Raw genomic sequence first — 23,152 nt, 5'->3', positions numbered from 1 at the left:
AGTGGTTTAGGGCTTGGAGATTCTTTAACAAATTCCGCAATTAAAAACATACAGAAATTGCTAATCAATATTATTTTCCAAAGAAAAAAGCATTTCCATAATTTTACATACAAGCTACCCTCCCACATCATAAAGAATTTGCCTTACAAGTCACATTTAAATTAACAAATATTTTGTATTCTGTTTAGTGCTTCAAAAATACACAAATTGAGGTACAAAAAGCAACTAAGGAATATGTGTACTTGGTGCCAATTGTGTTATATATTTTAACATCTACAACAAAAAAGGTACACAGTTGATCTGAGTTTTGAATATTAACATGTATAGTTTCCCAGTCAATGTTTACAAAACAACAATCTTTGGGAACTATAATACAGTAAGATTAAATCTTCCATTAGGCAATTATGTAGACGTTAATGCACACAATCATTTTGGATTCAGGCTCTATGGTTTTTATTTTCTGTTATTTTTGTCCAAACCAAGTTGAAAAATTCACTTTCTGGGTGACTGCTCCTAACCAATATGCACTGAAATCCAATACAGTTCATTACAAAGGTAGTGGTAAAGTGCTAACTTCCTTGTGACTATCTGAACCACAATTGGTTCCACAATTACAATTCTTCACCCCTCTCCCAACACTCATACATACACAACCACCCCTTTATGGTTCACATATTTTTCTCCAGGTTTTCTACTTCTCTCTCAAATCAATTTTCCTCCCCTTTTGTCCTTAATTTTCTACAATTACCATCTACTATTGCCAGGAAGTAGGAACGTAATGAAATTAAGATTTCAATTCCAGAATAGATTTTTCAGTTTTGATCCAACAAAACCTGAACATTGACCTGTGGGCTTTTTCATTCCAAATATATTTATTTGCAAACCACTTTTGCACAGAAAGAAAATCCTCAGCCCTTAACTCTGCTATTAAGTAACTTCAAAACAAAACAGATGCATATGAAGATCATTAATCCTTTTAAGAATGAATGTTTTTCTTACAACTAAAAGATGGTTTAAATTGAGCTGCAATCATACATTCAAATAGGAAAATATATAGTTGTTGCAGTGTATATATTATTTGTATAAAGTGTAAAAAAAAAGCTTAATTTTCAACTTTTATCAAGCTACTTCAGCTGAATGTGATGCACTATTCAGTAGCTCTTCCTAATTTATCCTTTTGGAAATGACTCGGTCAATTCTTAAGTGACTTAATATAACTTACACTAGCACGTGCTCTTTTGTCAATTTTCCCCCTCTTTTGGTACAAAAAAAAGTTCCAGTGCTGCAGAATTGAAGATGTTTGGTCTGCGTACTCAGTGAGTCACAAAATAGTCCCAACATCGGTACTCTGCTGAACAGGTCAACCAGCCTGTCATTCAAAAGCCACAACTCTTAAATCTGAGGTAAATTCCACATGGACTAATTAGGATTATCATAATTCAATTGATTTAGAATCCTTCACAATGAGGAAATCTTAATTTCCTTTCTACAATTTGGATTTAAAGTCAAGCCTGCAGATGTGAGGATTCAATCAGCTCATTCTTCTAGTCACAAATTCTCCCTCCCTTCCTCCTCCCCCCAATATAAATCACCTGCTTTATGCTGCCACTATAAACTACAGATATTTATTACACACAGCAATCTATACAGTGGAAATAAATCCATTGTGCTAAATAAATAATTGATAGGAAACAAGTATGGGACTAAAATTTACTATGTTTAAAGGTTTGCAAAAATTACTTTTCAAAAGCACAGCTTGTTATTAATGTGTCTCATGGATAATTAACATAACTGCAGTGTTACAAACTGTCAGACTTGCTGATCACAATATACAATATAAACTTTGTTTATGGATTAGACACAGAACTGCCTTAAACAATAGAATGCTATGTTCCACTGTGATCAGTGGTGGGCAAATCCTCACAGGTCGCAATCCTTGACATTATGAGGTTCCTAAATGTTACTTAGTCCCAAACATTTCAAAATTGTCACATCCCAGACAGAAGAGGTTTAATCCAATCAGTTGTTTTGGTGCACCCCAATTCAAACTAAAAATCTTTGTCAACATCAAATGTAAAATTACAGCTAAAGACAGTATCCTAATGTGTAATAAACAAGCTTTCTTCACAGAATAAAATCACAATTAATACACTAATTTGTTTGATCCTAATTCATACACTTAAATATTTAATTCACGTCAAACATTTTAAAACATTTCCTGTTATTTACCCATTGAAGAATAAAATTGTTTTAATAAATTCAAATGACAGAAGTAACTGGAAGAATCTCAAAGAAATGATGAATCAGTATTTTGCAATTCAGAATAATTGTCCTGTACACACTGGAATAACTAATATTGTAAATGTACTCTGTCATCACGTATCTTTGGTAGTTATGGTTACCGAAATCTAAAGTTGAGGAAGATGGATTACAGTCCATCTTTGGAACAGATAATCTTAGTTTACTAGCCGTAGCCTGAATTATGGTGGCACTGGCTTTGACAATTGTAAGGAATTTGCTTCATAAAATTATCCATTTTTAAGCTTAGTCCACAAAGCTATGTACTTTTGAACACACCAATATGCACTAACACTTTTGAAAACTAAGACACTCTATTTGCACTACTGTACAATGCTGACTCATTAAGAAATTTTTCAGTTATATCAAAGATCAGGGAAAGGGCCAACACAGAAAGGCAGATTATATAAAGACTAGGAATTCCCTTCTGTACCAATGCTGCAGTGTTAGTGTACCAAAGAGCTCGAAAAACGATGAGGTTGGTTTCTGTCTGCAACTCTAAATTTGATCAGGGGAGTCAAGGTGCTTATTAATAAGGAAGAACACTAAATCATCATCTAGTTACAGATCTAATACATTAGTAGAGAACAAAGAGGAAGTTGCATGCCCACAATGTCAGCTGGCAGATAGTGGGTAGAGAACTAAAAGTGGGAAAAAAATTAAAATAGAAGCAAATAAAAGCAACCATGCTTAGACTGCAAAGAAAATTTTAGTGTTGGGGATGATCTGTAAGACTGCACTACATTCTGAAAAAATTAGGCTGTAAAAGGAACTGTTCAAAATAGCATTTTATGCAGACTTGATAACATCAAAGGGGCCTCAAACTTTTACACTGCAGTATCTATACTTAAATTTATTAAAGCCAAGGTAAAAGTTTACTGTAACATGCACAATTCTCGGTGTGGTAACATCACTGTGTCCTCCTGTTTACAAACATGGTAAAGTGCATTAATATCTTGTAATAGTATCAACAGCCAAGACTGCATAAAAGGTTACTTTATACAATTCCAAAATTATCTTGATCTATCTTAACAATTTTCCATAGACTATGCTTCTAATATTAAAAGGGAAATGCATTCTTCAGAATTCTAAATGTAATAAAGGGACATACATGTACACTTAAGCCATCAGTTACCTCTTATTTGGTTTTAGAATTATTAGTCAGATAGGCAGGAAACAGACATTTTGTGTCAAACTTCTCCTGCAATATCATGATGACATCAGTGACAGAGCCAACACAGACATAGAATGCCCAACAGGAACAGTGGTGCAAGCAGAGAAAATTAAATCTTTAAAAGGGAAGAGGATAAATATTTGAAAAAGGGGTATAAGGAAATGGCAGGGAAATGGGACTAAGTGGAGTCTAGAACTAGGGGGCATAGTCGCAGGATATGGGGGCGGCCATTCGAGACTGAGATGAGGAGGAATTTCTTCACGCAGAGGGTTGTGAATCTTTGGAATGCTCTACCCGAGGGGGCTGTGGATGCTGAGTGATTGAATATATTCAAGGCTAAGATGGATAGATTTTTGGACTCTAGGGGAATCAAGGGATATGGGGATCAGGCAGGAAAGTGGAGTTGAGGTCGAAGATCAGCCATGATTTGATTGAATGGCGGAACAGGCTCAAGGGGCCATATGGCCTACTCCTGCTTCTATTACTTATGTTCTTATAGCTCTATCACTGAGCCAAAAGGTCTCATTTTGCACTGTAATCAAAAAGTTCAACAAGCTCACATCAAACCTGGGACCTTCATCTGTATGGTGGAGTCCAGAAATTTCCCATTATACCTCATAGCCCCAGTCCTCATATCTGTAGGCTGAACTTAATATTACAGAAAAAGATCCCACACACACCATCGCTCCAGAGTCCCTCTAATCAGTTCTAAAGCACAATACAGAGCAACAAACTCCCTCCACAGTTTAGTAAGGAAATACTGCACTTGATGCGGCACTGAATTGTAGTTGTACAGACCAGGGGGGGGTTCCAAGCTTCATCTATGCTGAACAACAGTGGGAAAAAAATTAGCCAGTGCTCCCATTTCTGATCACTTCAAGCAACACCAACCGAAAAGAACATGTGTGGATGTCTCACTAGCCCCAACACCGTCCCACTGCTCTCCATCTGTCTCAGCTTTGATGCCTCTCACAGATCTACATATGAAGACTGGCCACATGCTCAAGCTACTAGAGAGCTGCTAGAGCCTGTAGAACAATACACCAGGTTAGGACAGAAGAAAATTTGCATGGAAAAAGACAGAGGGAATGCTGAGGAGACAGTGTTCCATAATACAAAACATAACACAGGGAACTATTTAACAGAACACGCTTTCCTTTAAATTACTGGTCTCACTTTTATTTTCCCCAATGCTGCAGTCTATAATGAAATTAACACACACTTGACTGAATAAGGCAATCGCTGTAAGTGTACAATGTCTTTATGGACATTTCGGAGATGTTAAAAGTAAAATAGAACTCTCTGCAGCCATAAATTGAAGAAATCAAGTTTACCCATCAAGATGCCATTCTCATTAGATGTGTATCCATTTATTGTAATAGTAAATGGCAGCTATCAAAAGCATCCAATTCCATTTCAGCCAGTACTATCTCTTTTCTATAATAATTTGCTGAGGTAGGACATGCTAGCTGACACCATTACCATTTCCCTACTGTGTTGGACTCATGATTTCAGTCTCGTGGTGTTTTAGGTCACTATCATAAAATGGTGGTTCTTCATTTCTCAGTACACAAAGCCCAGCTTTCTGATATCAACCTCTGCTCCAAAAGTAAGAGCATCTTCCCAAAGGATGACACTGGGGGGGGGGGGGGGGGGGGGGGGATAATTAACTGAGGGACTTCATCATCATCTACAAAAATCAAGAAATAAATTACTGAAAAAACCGTAGCTCAACGGTTTTAAAAACTTAAAGAAAATTTCTGCTTTTCCTTACTATGCCAACCCCTTCACCACACTATTGTCATCAGCTATGGAGTACTCAAAAGCATGGTTGCAGATATAGCTGCAGTGCTTTTGTTGGAAAAGAAACACAAGTAACTTTCTGGCTTTTACATAGGGTTTATGTTTTTTAGGTTTTAGTATACCTATCCTTCAAAATGCCTGGATTGAAGTAACACCCCAAAATTGTCACAATTGCACATTAATTAAGCAGACCATGTCTGTTGAAGCAGCTCCGCTGTAAGACTGTATCAAATTATTTAGGTTGAATTCAATAAGTTGTCAGTTATTTAAAAATGATCTGCTCCATATTATGCTTATTTAATTTGAAGTGGGTCACAAACAAAAATTGCTCAATTAGGTCAAATAATCCTCCTCGTCCCATCGCCAGCAATTTCACTTTTCACATTGGATCTACAGTACTACAGACCCCACTTGTATATCCAAGGGAGAGAAGAAGAAAATGTCTTGTTTTTAAACACAAGTGCAAACAGAAGAGAGCTGCAAACATAAACATAATATTAGCAGCCCATCATCTTTCTCAGAGTTAAGAACAATGGCCAGACTCTAATACAGAAACTGAAGGACGAAAGTAAAAGTGTTTTTTTTTGTAAAACCACTATTATACAGTGGTATTTTCATAATGTAGTGTGTAGAGATACAGAGTCAAGAATGCCAGGAGAGGAGCATGCAACTTATACATTAAATAGGTCATTAAGTAAGGTGGTAAGCTTTTTTTTATATTTCATACCCAGTTAAGACAAAACATCCCATACAACATTGCTTTTTCCTTTCCTTTAAAAGAGAGAAAGTAGTATTCATTGCTTTTTGGTTAATCAGAATTCAGTTACACTGGTGACTAATTTATTCAGTAAGACCCAGACTTAGTCTGCTGCATAACAAGTAAATTATCATTTAAAAAGTACACATCCAACTGTTTTCTCTCAGTTCTCAGAAATAAGATTATATATAGCATGGTCTCCATTAATGATGCCACACAGTGAATTTCTTTTGTTTAAACTCTACAATCAGCAGTTATTTACTTAAGCTGCCATTCATTTTGTAGTTTATTTTGCCATGAGCTGCAATAAGATTGTATGTTGGCATTATTCATTTTAAAAAGAGCACAAAAAAAAACTTTAAAAACTTAGAAGTCACTAGCACCTACACAATATAGTCATTAGACAGGTTCTTTTTGTCTGGAAGGTTGAGACTTGAAAATGCATAGAAAACAAATACCTCAGAAGTCAAATTTCAGACCCAATCCTTTCAAAAAGTACAAATCCTAATCATTCCTCCATCACTGTTTCAGAAGATGACGGTCAGACCCCAACTGCAGTAGTATGTGCAGTTTTGCTCACCTATCATAGGAAGGATAATATTGTCCCCAAGAAAGTAGAAAGGTGAGCAAAGATCCTGAGTGCAAGAATTTAAGTTACAAGGAAAGGCTAAGGAAGTTGAAATCATTTTCTTTGGATAAAAGGAGAGTTTAAGGTGACCCAAGTGAAGTTTTCAAGATTGTAAACTGAATCAACAAGCTGATCCAATCAAATGCTTCATTATGGTGATGGGATTAAATACTAGAGGAAAACTTAAAAATGAGAGCAATTAAAAGGAACGGCGTGCAGAATTGTTTCACCCAAAGGGTAACATTACTTATAGAGTAATCATCAGGAAAGGTTGGTGAAGCAGACAGTATAAATGGGTTCAAGAAACAACTGGATGAGTTGTTTTATTTGAGAGAAGGAAAACATTAAAAAGATAGGTAAATACAGGGGTTGACCTACGCAAAAAGGATAGGCTTGTTTAGGCCTAATGGCCTTCTCCTGTTACTCAAAATTCTGTGTGTTCTCAAATTGTATTTTGTTTTGTATCGCAGTCAGCGAGACAGTCTCTTGCACCCCTGTACCATAGTTGTACTTCAAGTCATATACTACTGCATTTTCACACAATACTTTTCCAAATCAAATCTCAGGAGAAAAGAAAATTGTAATTTCAATCCCAGTTGTTATAAGGAATTGCCCATCACTGACTCCAATATACTTTCATTACTGTTGTGAAACCGCTCTTACTACAATCATTAAAATATCAATAATTATCCAATATTCATAGCTATCAGCAAAATATGGAAAATTTAGTGTTTTGTTGCCAATCCATAATCATTGCAATGCAGATAAAATTCGTAGGACTTCTCTATACAGTGAACAACCATAGTTACACTTTTCAGTTTTATAACACAAGGGCTTAACTGCCAGCTAGTCATTGTCTAATATGACATATGTCTCACTAGCACCAGCATCTTCCCACTGCTCTCGATCAATCTCCCCTCCTCCTTCTTCATCTGCTACATCTTCGTCAACCATTCTCTCATTTTCTTCCTGCTCCAGTCCTCCTGGTTCTTCTTGTTCTTCCTGCTGTTCCTTAAAAAATTCTGGATCAACCATCAGGTCCATACCATCATGGTCACCTTTTGGCTGTCTGTCTCCCCCAGAACAATCCAAACATACGCCATAACGCCGAGATCCATGCCTAATTCCAACGCTGGCTGCCAGAGTGAAGAATTTTTTACACACCATACACTTGTACTTTTTATCCTTCTTGTGTACCTGAAGAAAAATAAGCAAATCAAACAATGTTAACGTGTGAAATTTTTCTACAAAAACAGAATGTAAACGTGCAAATCTTGCTGTCAACATTTATTTTCTGATTAGACCAGTGGTTGAAGTAATGACTGCTAGCCGACTATAACAATTGTTCAGGGGTCTTACTGAATATACAAATGTATGTTTTTACAAAAAGAAAACTGCTGAATTTGTTGGACAATATAGGAAGAGGAAGTTGGAATCCTGATAATGTCTTAGACAAGAATCCTCCAAATCCACAATGAGCCCTTGTTCAGGTCCGCATTTTCTGGTCCAAGGACTAACAGCTGAGGTTGTAGAATTATAGATGTCATCTTAAACGTGGCAGAGCTCTGTGTAAAAACAGCGCTAAAGGTTACAATGCTCTCCCCGTTGATGCGGAGAGCTTACTGCTTACTCATCCCTAAAGATGGTTTTATTTATCTCACTGACTTGAAAAGAAGTGGCTAAGTTCAAGAAATGTAGTTGCTACGGGGTCAACAGGACCAGATGGAAGACATTGGAACACTCAGGGTTACTGGAGCTGTTATCATAAATGGAAGGTGTGCTACCATAGCCAGCTACTTATCATACAATGCAAGATGCATAATGCAAGAACAGAAAACACAACAACTTGCATTTATACAGCACCATAAATGTAGAAAAACATCACGAAGCCCTTCACAGAGATATAGTCAAAATAAATGGACACAGTCAAGGTATTAGGAGGGGTGACCAAAAGCTTGGTCAAAGAGGTGGACTTTAAGGAGGGTTTTAAAGGAGGAGAGGAAGGTGAAGAGGCAGAGGGTTTCGGGACAGAATTCCAGAGCTATTGAAGACATGGCCACTAATGATGGGGCAAAAGTGGGAATCCACAAGGTCAGAGCTAGAGAAGCTGTGAGAGTTCGGGGCAATTTGCAAGGCTGGAGGTTAGAGATAAGAAGGGGTATGGCCATGAAAGGATTTAAACATGAGGATAAGAATTGTAAATTGAAGTCACTGGGAGATAGCTAGCCAATATAGGTCAGCAAGGACATGGGTGATCGGTGAAGAGGGCGTGTTGTGGGATAGGATATAGGTAGCAGAGTTTTGGATGAGCTGAAGTTTATGGAAGGTGGAGGATGGGAGGCCAACCAGGAGAACATTGGAATAGATTGAGTCTGGATGTGAAAAAGTCAGGGACGAGGGTTTCAGTGGCAGATGAACTGGGATACGGGCTGAGGTGGAAGCAGCCAAACTTTATGATGGAGAGGATAAGGGGTCAGATTGCTCATCGCAGGGCTGACTAGGATGCCGAGTTTGCGGACAGGCTGGTTCAACACGAGACAATGGGCAGGAAGGACGATGGAATTGGCGGCAAGGGTTGAAGACGATGCCGTTGGTCTTCCTAATGTTTAACTGGAAGAAATTGTGGCTCATCCAAAGACTGTATGTTGGACAAGCAGTATGATAACACAGAGGCAGGAGGAGGAGTTGAAAGAGCTGATGGAAGAGGTTGAGCTGGGTTTCGTCAGTGTACATGTGGAAGCTAACCCCATGTCTCGGGATAATGTCACCAAGGGGTGGCATGTAAATAAGCAAGAGAAAGAGACAAGGATAGATCCTTGGGGAATTCTGGATGTAATGGTGCAGGGGCAGGAAGAGAAGTCATTACTGGAGATGCTCCGGCAATGATCAGATAGTTAAGAGTGGAACCAAGCAACCGAGTTGGATAACAGAGATCAAACGATGGTAGAGGGTGGGTGTGGTCGACAGCGTTAAAGGTCACAGGTAAGGATGGATAATGTACCACGGTCACAGTCACAGAGGATGTCATTTGTAACTTTGATTAGGGCTTGTGTCAGTGCTGTGGCAGTAATGAAAACCTGATTAGAAAGATTCAAACATGGGGGAATTTTAACCCCCAAGAACGGATGGGTTGGCAGCAGGTGGGAGGTAAAAAAATCAAGACTTTTTTGATCACGACCTGGTTCCAACGCGCTGACTTCCGGGTTTAACGTGGGCGTGTTTGGATGTATGCGCGGAACGTACTCGCCGAGGTCGCAACCCCAATTAATGCCGGTGGGAGGGTCGTTAGTAGGGCAATTAACGTCGTTATAAGATGTCATGGACTTTTTTTAAAAACTGAATTTAACGTAAGTTCAAATTTAACTTCTCCAGCGCGAGTTTCGCGGGCCTTGATTCTTGACAATGAAAAGGAGGCACGAAGGACCGGATCATCGGGTGAGTGCCTTTTTATTGCACGACTTGTGGGCCAGGAGGAGCAGGCGTGTTTCCTCCAGGTCCAACAAGCTTACCTATCGCAATCAGACCCATGCAATTGGCCGACCCCACCGCCACCGCACCCTCCCCCCGCCCCCAACCCTGGCCCATGTCCAAGACACTTCCCTACCTCCGATCACCAACTCTGCTCCTGATGTCCTCCACGGCCTCCTCTCAATCTTCTCAACGGCCACTTTTGTCCCCCAATGTCCTCCACAGCCTCTTCTCAACAACCCCACACACACACCCCCAACCCCCCCCACATCTTCTCCATGATCTCTCTCCCTCTCTCTGATCCAATCCCTGGCCTGTTAGTGCAGGCCTTACCGTCCGACAGCTAGCCAGCCTGTCATTCAGGCTGGCTACCGGGTAAGAAACCCAGAAGTAAAATTTTTATCATTCAATTATGTCGCGATCGCACATTCTGGCCCACCAACATTATTTCAGAGTTTTGCGGCCAAAAAACTCCCCCCTCTTCCTGGCTCCAAGTCAAAATCATGCCAATGGAGTCAGGAAAGATAGGCACAGATTTGGGAGGCGACATGTTCAAAGACTTTAGGGTGGAAAAGGAGGTTGGAGATGGGCCAGTGGTTTAAAAGGACAGAGAGGTTAAGGGTGGCTTTTTTGAGAAGGAGGTCATGACAGCGGTTTTGACAGTGAGGGGGACAATACCCTAGGAGAAGGAGCCATTTACAACGTCAGCAAGCATGGGGACCAGGAAGGGAAGTCGGGTAGTCAGCAATTTAATGGAAATGGGGTCAAGGGAGCTTGCAGAGTGCATATGGGGAAACTGGAGAGAAATTAAAGGGTTCAGGGATAGGGCAGAAGGGAGCCTTGGGAGAGGTTTGGCTTGGTGGGCATGGGGAAGGGGAAGCAGCAGAGGCAGTTGAATAGATGGTCTCAATCTTACTGACTACAGTTAGAGATTATAAAGTTTAGAGATAGCGTGAAATTTAATTCTTTTCTCTTGTGAAATGTCGCGAAGACGACATCCAAATGCACAGTATTCATTCTTTGGTCCTTCACTCACAACCAGGAATTTCCATCTCCTATATGGAAAAGCCACCCTTTTAAGAAATTAATATTCAACTCAGTCAGTTAGTGTCAGTTTTGGCTCAGTGGGAGCACTCTCGCCTGAGTCAGAAGGTTGTGGGTTCAAGTCCCACTCCAGAGACTTGAGCACAAAATCTAGGCTGACACTTCAGCGTAGTACTGAGGGAATGCTGCACTGTCGGAGGTGCTTTCTTTCAGATGGGATGTTAAATTGAGGCCCCGTTGGCCCTCTCAGTTGGACTATTAGAAGAGCAGGGGAGTTTTTCCGGTGTCCTGAACAACATCAATCCCTCAACTAACATCTACAGCAGATGATCTGATCATTTATTTTATTGCTGGTTGTGGGACCTTGCTGTGTGTAAATTGGTTGGCGCTATATAAATGCAATTTCTTTCTTTCTTCAACTCATCTGATGGCTCAGTGGATAAATGCTTGTTCTGGCTAAACATTATTGAATAAGGTGGTTCCAAGTCTAGTGCCTGGTTCATGAGTTAGCAGATCTCAGTTGATGGTGGGAATACCACAGCGCTGGTTTTCTCCTTGTTAAGAAGAAAAATTGGCCAGAATTTCTGCTCCTGATCGTTCTCCAATGACTCCTTATTAGAAATTGCATGTGTTGTCCTCTCTCCCCAGTCGCTTACAAATGCACTTTCAAATTCCCAACTACCTGCCCTTTGGCCCTCCAACGGCTACAATACTTCTCCAGTGGGTGATTTGCTCAACCATTTCTTCACCTCCACCTTTGATGTGCTAGTCCACAGCAAAACTTTTATTCTCTCCCATCCAGGTCATCCCCTGGTATGGCCCCCATCTTCCTTTCCTCAAGTCCAATGGGTGTAGATTTGAGGGTATCTGGCACACAACTGCTATAGCCATCCAGACCACATCAAGCATTATTGGACCTCACTCTCCCCTGTCAAAACCTCCCACTCCTCCATAACCATCTTGAAAAGCAAAGATAACCCCCGGCTGCTTTACTCCACCACCAATAGTCTCCTTCAACCCCTTCTCCTCCACTCTCACCTCTGACAACAAGTACGAGGGAGCTTATATACTACTTTGCCTTGTCTCCTGTTTTTAAACTATGTCGAATAGCAATACAATTGCTGCCTATTGTAAATTAAATATATTCCCTCCCACACCCCCCTCCCCCAACCAATCTGTTACTACGTAAAGTACAATTAACACAATTAAAATAGCCCTGGAAATAAATGGCCCAGCATCATCTGGTTTTCACTTGAGGGAAGGAACACATTGATTCAAGCAAAAAGAAAGCTGCATAGCATAAACGATGTTTGTCTTCAAACAAACTTGTGCCCAAATTGAAGCACAAAATTCTTTAAAATCTTCAGCCACAGAAGTACAATTCTTGAAAACAGCAATTGTACTTACCAAGGAATGTCTCTTGACATGTTCTCTTCGAGTGAACAACTTTCCACAGATGTCACAAGCAAAGGATCGCACTCCTGTATGTATTAGCTGATGCCTCTTCAATGTGCGTCGATACTTGGCAATGTAATTACAATGCGGACATTTGAATTTGTTTTGACTACCAATTGAAGCATCACCTAGCAGACATAGAATACATGTTGTTTTGTTTACTACATTTCTGTTAAAACTTTGAACAGTACTTAATTTTCACAGTTACTGATATTGCAAGATATAACAAACAATGAAAAGGCTTTCTCTAAGTGATGTACACAAATAGCAAAGTTAACCAAGCCTTCTTGGACATGCACAACTAAAAATTCTTGGAATTCAGATATCTTTATAGACCCATACATCATTTCTCATGCAGCATTAAAGTATGCAATAGAGACAATTCAGTCATTTGCCACAGACATCACAGTTATTCTTTGTATATACTGAGTATAGGGGACCTAGTGTCTTCAACAGGTTCAATCAGACTATTTTCCTATACGTGGCAATGTCCCTGAAACTGCACTGGCCATAGAATGGACCCAAAATGTAGAAATTTTAACATAACTATCATCTCAATTTTGCATGCCTTCCTTCTCCTCAGATAAATACAACTTACAAAGTTTTACCTACAGCTTGTGGAAGACAATGGTAGAACACTCCCCTTTTGTAGAACTTGCTGTTAAAATTATTTTGAAGTGACACCACCCCCACCCTCCCAGCAAAACAATTGGTCACAGCTCAGACAATCAGTGACCTGAATGCTCCAAACAGCAGATTTGATTGACAACTGAATCCACAAACTTGACTGACGTCACAGATTTTGAGGGAGGTTGTTTTTTGGGAGCAGAAGCTCCAGTGCCTTTTAAACCAGTGCATCTTTGTGGAACATTCTTCCAAACACACCATGCTCTCAGTCAATTCTGTCTGACTTGGGAATGAAGAAGTAGTGTGTTCACCCAGACAGTTAGATCTCTACATGAAGAAATCCGGCCAATTACCGCCCCATCAGTCTACTCTCAATCATCAGCAAAGTGATGGAAGGTGTCGGCGACAGTGCTATCAAGTGGCACTTACTCACCAATAACGTGCTCACCGATGCTCAGTTTCGGTTCCGCCAAGACCACTCGGCTCCGGACCTCATTACAGCCTTGGTCCAAACATGGACAAAAGAGCTGAATTCCAGAGATGAGGTGAGTGTGACTACCCATGACATCAAGGCAAGCATTTGACCGAGTGTGGCATCAAGGAGCCCTAGTAAAATTGAAATCAATGGGAATTGGGGGAAATCTCTCCAATGGCTGGAGTCATACCTAGCACAAAGGAAGATGGTAGTGGTTGTTGCAGGCCAATCATCTCAGCCCCAGGACATTGCTGCAGGAGTTCCTCAGGGCAGTGTCCAAGGCCCAACCATCTTCAGCTGCTTCATCAATGACCTTCCCTCCATCATTAGGTCAGAAATGGGGATGTTCGCTGATGATTGCACAGTGTTCAGTTCCATTCGCAACCCCTCAGATAGCGAAGTAGTCTGTGCCCGCATGCAGCAAGACCTGGACAACATCCAGGCTTGGGCTGATAAGTGGCAAGTATCATTCACGCCAGACAAGTGCCAGGCAATGACCATCTCCAACAAGAGAGAGTCTAACCACCTCCTCATGACATTCAACGGCATTACCATCGCCGAATTCCCCCACTATCAACATCCTGGGGGTCACCATTGACCAGAAACTTAACTGGACCAGCCACATAAATACTGTGGCTACGAGAGCAGGTCAGAGGCTAGGTATTCTGTGGCGAGTGACTCACCTCCTGATTCTCCAAAGCCTTTCCACCATTACAAGGCACAAGTCAGGAGTGTGATGGAATACTCTCCACTTGCCTGAATGAGTGCAGCTCCAACAACACAAGAAGCTTGACACCATCCAGGACAAAGCAGCCTGCTTGATTAGCACCCTGTCCACCACCCTAAACATTCACTCCCTTCAGCACCGGCGCACTGTTACCATCCACAGGATGCACTGCAGCAACTCGCTAAGGCTTGTTTGACAGCACCTACCAAACCCGCGACCTCTACCACCTAGAAGGACAAGGGCAGCAGGCACATTGGAACAACACCACCGACACGGTCCCCTCCAAGTCACACACCATCCCGACTTGGAAATATATCGCCGTTCCTTCATCGTCGCTGGGTCAAAATCCTGGAACTCCCTTCCTAACAGCACTGTGGGAGAACCTTCACCACACGGACTGCAGCGGTTCAAGAAGGCGGCTCACCACCATCTTCTCAAGGGCAATTAGGGAAGGGCAATAAATGCTGGCCTGGCCAGCGACACCCACATCCCATGAACGAATAAAAAAAAATCTGATAATCTTATATCATCTTTTAGCAGTGAATCTAGACCAGGCTTTGCATTTCCAAAAAATCATGCAATAATAGATCTGGCTGTGGTGAAGGTTAAATGAATTAATTCTGTTGTGCATTGCAATTTAACAGAATGATCACAGCATATGAAGCCAGCAGAGATTGCATTATATACAAGGAAAACTGCAACCTGTTCACTTGCAGAATTGTTCAGGAAAGTTTAGTCTGTAATAAATGCATAATACTCTTTCGAGCATACTAATGTTTAATTTTTCTTAATTTTATTCACGAGTAGAAGTAACTGAAAACTCGACAATTCTGATTCATGCTTATAATTTCAATCTTCTTTTCCTAATCTAAGGAACTTACAATAAAAAAATTAAAACATTCACTGGTCAATAATGGGGCTAACACTTTATATCTAGAGGACTAGAGTACAAGGGGGCAGAAGTTATGCTGCAACTATATAAAACCCTGGTTAGACTGCACCTGGAGTACTGTGAGCAGTTCTGGGCACCACACCTTCGGAAGGACATATTGGCCTTGGAGGGAGTGCAGCGTAGGTTTACTAGAATGATACCTGGACTTCAAGGGTTAAGTTACGAGGAGAGATTACACAAATTGGGGTTGTATTCTCTAGAGTTTAGAAGGTTAAGGGGTGATCTGATCGAAGTTTATATAAGATATTAAGGGGAACAGATAGGGTGGATAAAGAGAAACTATTTCCGCTGGTTGGGGATTCTAGGACTAGGGGGCACAGTCTAAAAATTAGAGCCAGACCTTTCAGGAGTGAGATTAGAAAACATTTCTACACACAAAGGGTGGTAGAAGTTTGGAACTCTCTTCCGCAAACGGCAATTGATACTAGCTCAATTACTAAATTTAAATCTGAGATAGATAGCTTTTTGGCAACCAAAGGTATTAAGGGATATGGGCCAAAGGCAGGTATATGGAGTTAGATCACAGATCAGCCATGATCTTATCAAATGGCGGAGCAGGCACGAGGGGCTGAATGGCCTACTCCTGTTCCTATGTTCCTATGTAATAATGAATTTTGTGGTAATCCTCCCACTTTGTGTGAATCTACTCTAATTTGTCAAAAATGTCTTTTCCATTGGATTCTGAATACGGTTATTACTCTATCCATAATGCAAAAACAGTTATGTAACTGCACTTAAGAATTTGAGTTTCAGCCAGTGGTTTCCATTTCAACATAACTAGATTCCTTAGCCACTCTGCTTAGAAGCAAGTTTTTCCATTTAGGTCCAACTGTTAAACCTCCAAGAACACAATACATTTTGCATCACCTTTTGGAACGTTATCTGAATAGCTTGCCTTCTATAGATTGCTTCACTTCTTGAAAGAGTTAAACTAAACTTAACCATTACAAGATAAACTATTGAGATTTAATTGTCCATATGCAAATTTTCAAATATGTTACTCGACCACAAATCTAAAACTCTGATTTCAATATAAAATTCCCTTTTACTTGAGGTAAAACCCTCCGAAAAATATTCTTGAATTTCCCTCATGACAATCTTTAGCCTAAGCCCCGTTCTCACAAATATTACAAGAAACAATCTTCCACTGTTTCCTTTCTCAAAATCATCCCTAATTTTGAAAACCTTCATTAGTCTGTTCTGGTGAAAAAAGAACATTTTTCAACCCTTGATAACTATAACCTCTCATTGCTCGCATCAGTCCAGTGAAGCTTTGCTAAAGCATTTCCATGGCTCTAGTATCCTTCCTAAAACTAGGTGTTTAAAACTGCATGCAATACTGCAACTGTGGCCCAAACAATGTCTTGTACAAATTAAATATAATTTCCTTGCTTTTACATTCCGTATCCCCAAGGACTAAACCCAGAAGCTCTTCGGCATTTTTATGGCATTTTCTACCTGCACTACCATCTTTAAAGATCCATGTATCTGCAGCCCCAGAACTCTGTTCCTCTATTTGGTTAAGAGACTTACCATTTAAGGCACACTTTCTTTCACTATTCTTTTCCCCAAAATGTAGTTCTTCCATTTCTCTGCTTTAAACTGCAGCTGTCACCGACCTTCCCACTCCACTAACTTTTGTTTTCCTGCAAAATCTACATTCTCCCTCACAGATTGCCATGCCCGCTAATTTGGTATCAGCAAACTTCACTATCATTTTTCTAGTGCCAATGTCCAAATCATTTCTATAAATGGAAAAAAGAACTTCGAACAGATCCCTAGGATATACCTCTAGTCACATCTCACCAATCTGAAAAACATCCATTTATCACAACTCTTTGCTTTCTGTCCACTACTCTCCCTCTATCCATACAATTACATTCAGTTTAATATCATGTGCCTTAATTTTCATAAGAAGTTGCCAAAGCGAAAGTAAACGTGGGTCCCTTAGAGGCTGAGCCAGGAAAAATAATAATGGGGAATAAGGAAATGGCAGAGACATGAAACAAATATTTTGTATCTGTCTTCACAGTAGAAGACACAAAAAAATACCAGAAATAGGGGGGAACCAAGGGTCTATTGAGAGTGAGGAAATTAAAGTAGTTAATATTAGTAAAGAAAAGGTACTGGAAAAATTAACGGGACTCAAAGCCAACAAATTCCCTGGATCTGATGGCCTACATCCTAGGGTTCTAAAAGAGGTGGCTGCAGAGATAGTGGATGCATTGGTTGTGATCTTCCAAAATTCCTTAGATTCTGGAATGGTCCCAGTGGATTGGAAGGTAGCAAATGTAAGCCCACTATTCAAGAAAGGAGGGAAGAGAGAAAACAGGGAACTCCAGGCCAGTTAGCCTGACATCAGTCATCGGGAAAATGCTGGAACCCATTTTTAAGGAAGTGGTAACAGGGCACTTAGAAAATCATAATATAATTAGGCAGAGTGAACATGGTTTTATGAAAGGGAAATCATGTTTGACAAATCTATTAAGAGCTTTTTGAGGATATAACTAGCAGGGTAAATAAAGGGGAACCAGTGGATGTAGTATATTTGGATTTTCAAAGGCATTCGATAAGGTGCCACACAAAAGGTTGTTACACAAGGGCTCATGGGGTTGGGGGTTTAAATATTAGCATGGATAGAAGACTGGTTCACGGACAGAAAACAGAGTAGAAATAAACGGATCATTTTCAGGTTGGCAGGCTGTAACTTGTGGGGTGCTGCAAGGATCAGTGCTTGGGCCTCAGCTGTTTACAATCTATATTAATGACTTAAATGAGGGGACCGAGTGCAATGTATCCAAGTTTGCTGACAATATAAAGCTAGGTGGGATAGTAAACTGCGAGGACGACACAATTAGTCTGCAAAGGAATATAGACAGTTTAAGTGAGTGGGCAAGAAGGTGGCAGATGGAGTATAATGTGGGGAAATGTGAGGTTATTCACTTTGGTAGGAAGAATAGAGAAACAGAATATTTTTTAAATGGTGAGAAACTATTAAACGTTGGTGTTCAGAGAGATCTGGGTGTCCTTGTCCACGAAACACAAAGTTAACATGCAAGCAATTAGGAAGGCAAATGATATTTTGGCCTTTATTGCAAGGGGGTTGGAGTACAATAGTAAGGAAGTCTTGCTGCAATTGTACAGGGATTTGGTGAGACCATACCTGGAGTAACATGTACAGTTTTCGTCTCCTTACCTAAGGAAGGATATACTTGCCTTTGAGGCAGTGCAACAAAGGTTCACCAGATTGATTCCTGGGATGAGAGGGTTGTTCTATGAGGAGAGATTGAGTAAAATGGGCCTTTATTCTCTGGAGTTTAGAAGAATCAGAGGTGATCTCATCGAAACATATAAAATTCTGAGATGGCTTGACTGGTAGATGCGGAGAGGCTGTTTCCCCTGGCTGGAGAGTCTCGAACTAGGGGGCATTCTCTCAAAATAAGTGGTCGGACATTTAGGACTGAGATGAGGAGGAATTTCTTCACTCAGAAGGTAGTGAATCTTTGGAATTCTCTACCCCAGAGGGCTGTGGATGCTTAGTCGTTGAGTATATTCAAGGCTGAGATTGATACATTTTTGGACTCTAAGGGAATCAAGGGATATGGGATCGAGCGAGAAAGTAGAGATGAGGTCGAAGATCAGCCATGACCTTATTAGTTGGTGGAGCAGGCTCAAAGGGTCGTATGGCCTACTCCTGCTCCTATTTCTTGTGTTCTTAATGTCGCACCTCAGCAAATGCCTTCTAGAAATCTATAAATAGTGTCCACTGCATTTCACTGTGATTTCCTGAAAAAATTATTTTAAGTTAGACCCGCTGATTTAATTAGCAGGTCTCTCAATCTTTCATCTCACCTCCTAAGGAGATGTGCAGCTAGATTTTAAGCTGATCCTCGGGCAGCTGTAGAAATAATTTCATCTGTTGCTGGACATGAAGGGACGAGCCAGGCAGGGGTTAGCAAACCTAAGCCAAGAGGAAATGTTTTGGGAAGGAATAGGGGTTGGGAACTGAGACTTGAATGCATCGCTACTCAAGGTCAAACGGCCCTCCCGTCACTGTTGCATTGACATGGTCTTATGTACTACTGACATCTCAAAGCTGCTGTAACATGTGGTTGGGAGGCAGGTGGGACCAGAGAGCCAGGGAATAGGAGGGAACAGGACATCAGTACCTATAAAGAAGCACAGGCAGGACTGAAACACCAAGAAGGAAAGGTGGGAAGAAGCTATGAGAGGAGTGCTGGGTGAAAAGTTGAAGAGAGCAACTACTGCCTTATATTCACACAAGTACAGGCAGCTCTGCATTGAAGGAAGCTGGAGGCATGTTGAAGGCAGACGGCCAGGTCTGGCAGAGGTGACAAACAGGCCACCTGGGTAGGCAGAAGTGAGGAGACTGGCAGTGGAGTTGGGCCAAAAATGGGGAACTGGTATCTGGTAACCATTTACTATGTTAATTGTCATGGTTATCATAGGCCAGTGAGGAGTCTGGAAAGAGAACTTTGTATGTTAAGGATACATTGCTCCTCGCAGACAAAATATTTGTACGGGATAAGTGGATAGTAATCTGAAATGAAAAGAAATGCAAGAATCTTCACTTGTATCACTTTCTAACTCCACCCCCCACACTTCTCATTATTGTAGAATTAACAATTGAAGTGCAATCGTTTTGTGTGACCATTGCTTGCTGGTGCTCAAGCAGAATAGTGGTGCTGGTACAAAAGTGCATGGAAGTAAATGTAATTTAAATAAAACCAGGAAGATAGCCTGAAGATAAAGCATAAAATAAATGAATAAAGATAAGTTGTGTGGTCCAAATAAACTGCTGCCAAATAATTGAATAAAAATACAGTATGCAACGTCGAAGTAGGTCCACGCATGCATAACCATACATGAACAAAAAAATGAGAAAAGGACTCAAATGAAAATACCTTCCCTGTATCAGGCTGGGAATCGCACAAGCACAACTCAGCTGGAACGGGAAAAAACAGAATTTTTTTTTTGGAGTTGTTTGAAATGGGATCCATGTGGATGCCTGAGAAATACAAACAAAGGAGGACCAGGTGACAAATGCAAGTTTCAAATTTGAGCAGAACTCAAAACACAAACCAAGAGGAGGAGGGGGCCTGTGCAGAGGGAAATTGCTGGGGATTTGGAACATATAATAGATAGGTTTCTGGGTAAATTAGGGACTTCTTGAAGTTGCAGATGTTTTTGTAGTAAAAACTGATTTGCTAAATATATACTACCAGTGATAGGAGGTTCTGTAATTATATTTTTGACCGATGGGGAAAGTGTTCACAAGGTTAAATCAGGCTTTCCTATTCTAAATGTCGACAGTGATTTTGGAGAGTGTGGGGCAGGGTGCCGGGCACTGTGCGGGGGGCTGAGCTCCGGGTGCGGAGTTGGAGAGTGCAGAACTGGGAGTCGGGTTGCGAGTTGACAGCAGAGTGGGGTTGGGAAGTCAGGCTCAGTACGGTGGACTTAAGATATATATTTTTATTAAAAAAAGGGTGCTGCTGCCTTGCAGCTGGTTCTTGGTTGAAGAAAAGCTAGAGGAGAAAATCCCAAACCAACTCCTCGAGAAAGAATTAGGCAGTTGGCACTGCATCTCAGCTTTGCCCTATGGCATCTCCTGCAGCTGTGAAGACTTACAAATGTCTTGGCCTTCCAAGCATTTGGCTCTCGTCTGTACAACGGAGAAGGGGGCTTTGGTCTGAAGGCAAGCCTTCGTTTTCTTATTCTTTTTGACTAGGTGTACACTGGTCACCCTCATCAGTACAGAGCACGCAGGAGTCCAGCAGCAGCCCTAACAACCAAGCAGAACCTGTTTAGGGATGGACTGCTCATCTCAATTTGCGCACAGCCCTAGAAAAGGCGAGGTAAAAATTCTTTGCTTCAATCTACTATTCCTGGGTTGCAAACAACTATTTTAAAACTTGCTTGCCAGAATGTGAGGACAATGTGCACTGATATGTCAAACGATCTAGAGTTTGTCAGAGACCTTAGAAAGACTGCCATCAACGATAGAGAGCTGGTGCAACCTGACATCGATAAAGTTGCTCTCTTGGAGACGAGATTAGTAGATTCAGGTTCTTTATGTGACCCTTTTGGCAAGGTAAAAGTCAACGGGACCTCAATGAACATGGGGTGGACTTTGCAGTTAAAAATTCATTCCATGGTCTAGTGTCTTGTTGCAATATCAATGTATATAGAGTAAGAATATCTACTACTGAAGGCTTTGCTTGCATCATCTGTATATATGTCCCAACACTTTACTGCTACAGTTGACTCAGATCACGAGATGGGTGTGTATCAGGGAGTCTAAGAAGCTGGAGAGAGGAAAGAGAAGACAGCAAAGATGAAAGCGCATCAGGCTTCAAGAGTTAATACTGTGCAGGTTTCACCATCTTGCTCTGTAATTTATGCCTGCACCATCTGTGGCAAGGACTATCGCTCAAGAATTGGACTCTTCAGCCACTCAGTGTTGCAGCATGGCAAAGTAACGGAACTGCTTTGGTGCTTACATCATCGTCTTTTTGAGATGGATGGTTGCCACATAATGGGAGGGTAGGTAACTGGTCAAAAGGAGTTAGACTTACCCCAATATTTTGATTAATTGATAATGTTCTGGTTGCCAGTTCATTGGCTGCATTTTTGCAAATGCAAAAACAGTAACAACATTTGTTGTTAAAACATCAGTTTTTTTCAATATTAAGCGATTAAGAGATTTGAGACAATCAGGATGCTTTGCACTCTACAGACACGTCAAAAATGTACTACCTCCCTAAAGTTTTCCTACAAACCTACTGGTACATACAGGAACATTATCCCCTACACACAGTATGTTTATCTCTCTCTGTATTTGCTTGTGCCCAAAGAAATGGTGTGTTTCTATAACTATTTGTTTCTTTCTAACTGTGATTCTTTGTGCCACCCTCTTTTGTTTGTGCGCCATCTTTTTCTCGGTGTACAGCTCTTGCAGACACTTCTCACTGTTTCCATCTGACTTTTTCCACCCTCTGTCTCTTCTCTATGTCTCTAACATCCTTATGGTTCTCATATGTTCCTTTAGTGATGCACCCAATTTCAATCTCTTATCTTTGTTAAAGATTAAGGTACTCAGCAAGCTGACAGCCAACATGTATTGAGTCAGTAATTACACTGGGATCAAGTGAGAACAGATTGTTCAGGAGCTGGTGTAACACATGCGGGTAAGATAAACTAAGCATTCAGGCAGTGGCCAGAAGCGACTCAGAGCCTAGGGTTAGTGTATGGGCCGAGTGGACAGATACAGTAGGAGCTGAAAGGAGGTGGGCAGCCTGCATCGCGGGCCAGGGTATGCCTGCCGAGCAGGTGGTCTGTTTGTGATAAAGCTCAAGGGTGATGGGGTCTGGGAGCACTCAGGGGAGGAGGCCTGGCAGCACACTCAGGGTGGAATTGGCAAATGAGGATGGCCCAGGTAAAAAGTGCAACTTCCACATTTGGTAATTATTAATATATAATTATTTTTTAATTCGTTCATCGGATGTGGGCGTCACTGGCAAGGCCAGCATTTATTGCCCATCCCTAATTGCCCTTGAGAAGAGGGTGGTGAGCCACCGCCTTGAACCGCTGCAGTCTGTGTGATTAAGCTTCTCCCAAAGTGCTGTTAGGAAGGGAGTTCCAGAATTTTGACCCAGCGACAATGAAGGAACGGCGATATATTTCCAAGTCGGGATGGTGGGTGACTTGGAGGGGAACGTGCAGA

At 41.1% G+C, this 23,152-nt stretch overlaps 1 protein-coding gene across 1 annotated transcript in view; it reads right to left on the bottom strand.

Moving 5' to 3' along the window:
- Positions 1–1,698: 1,698 nt before the first annotated feature.
- The window catches only part of zbtb10 (zinc finger and BTB domain containing 10), a 66,402-nt gene continuing 44,948 nt past the window's right edge, over positions 1,699–23,152 (bottom strand). The window contains exons 4-5 of the mRNA XM_067980672.1: positions 12,580–12,755; positions 1,699–7,857 (exon numbers count right to left, since the gene is read on the bottom strand). Coding sequence (XP_067836773.1) covers positions 7,507–7,857; positions 12,580–12,755 — 527 coding nt within the window. The 3' untranslated portion in view covers positions 1,699–7,506. The remainder of the gene's footprint in view (positions 7,858–12,579; positions 12,756–23,152) is intronic.

Source organism: Heptranchias perlo, chromosome 3 (genome assembly GCF_035084215.1).
Source record: "Heptranchias perlo isolate sHepPer1 chromosome 3, sHepPer1.hap1, whole genome shotgun sequence".
Taxonomy (NCBI): domain Eukaryota; kingdom Metazoa; phylum Chordata; class Chondrichthyes; order Hexanchiformes; family Hexanchidae; genus Heptranchias; species Heptranchias perlo.
Note: the sequence above shows the minus strand (reverse complement) of the source record. Positions and strands in the feature narration are given on the sequence as shown.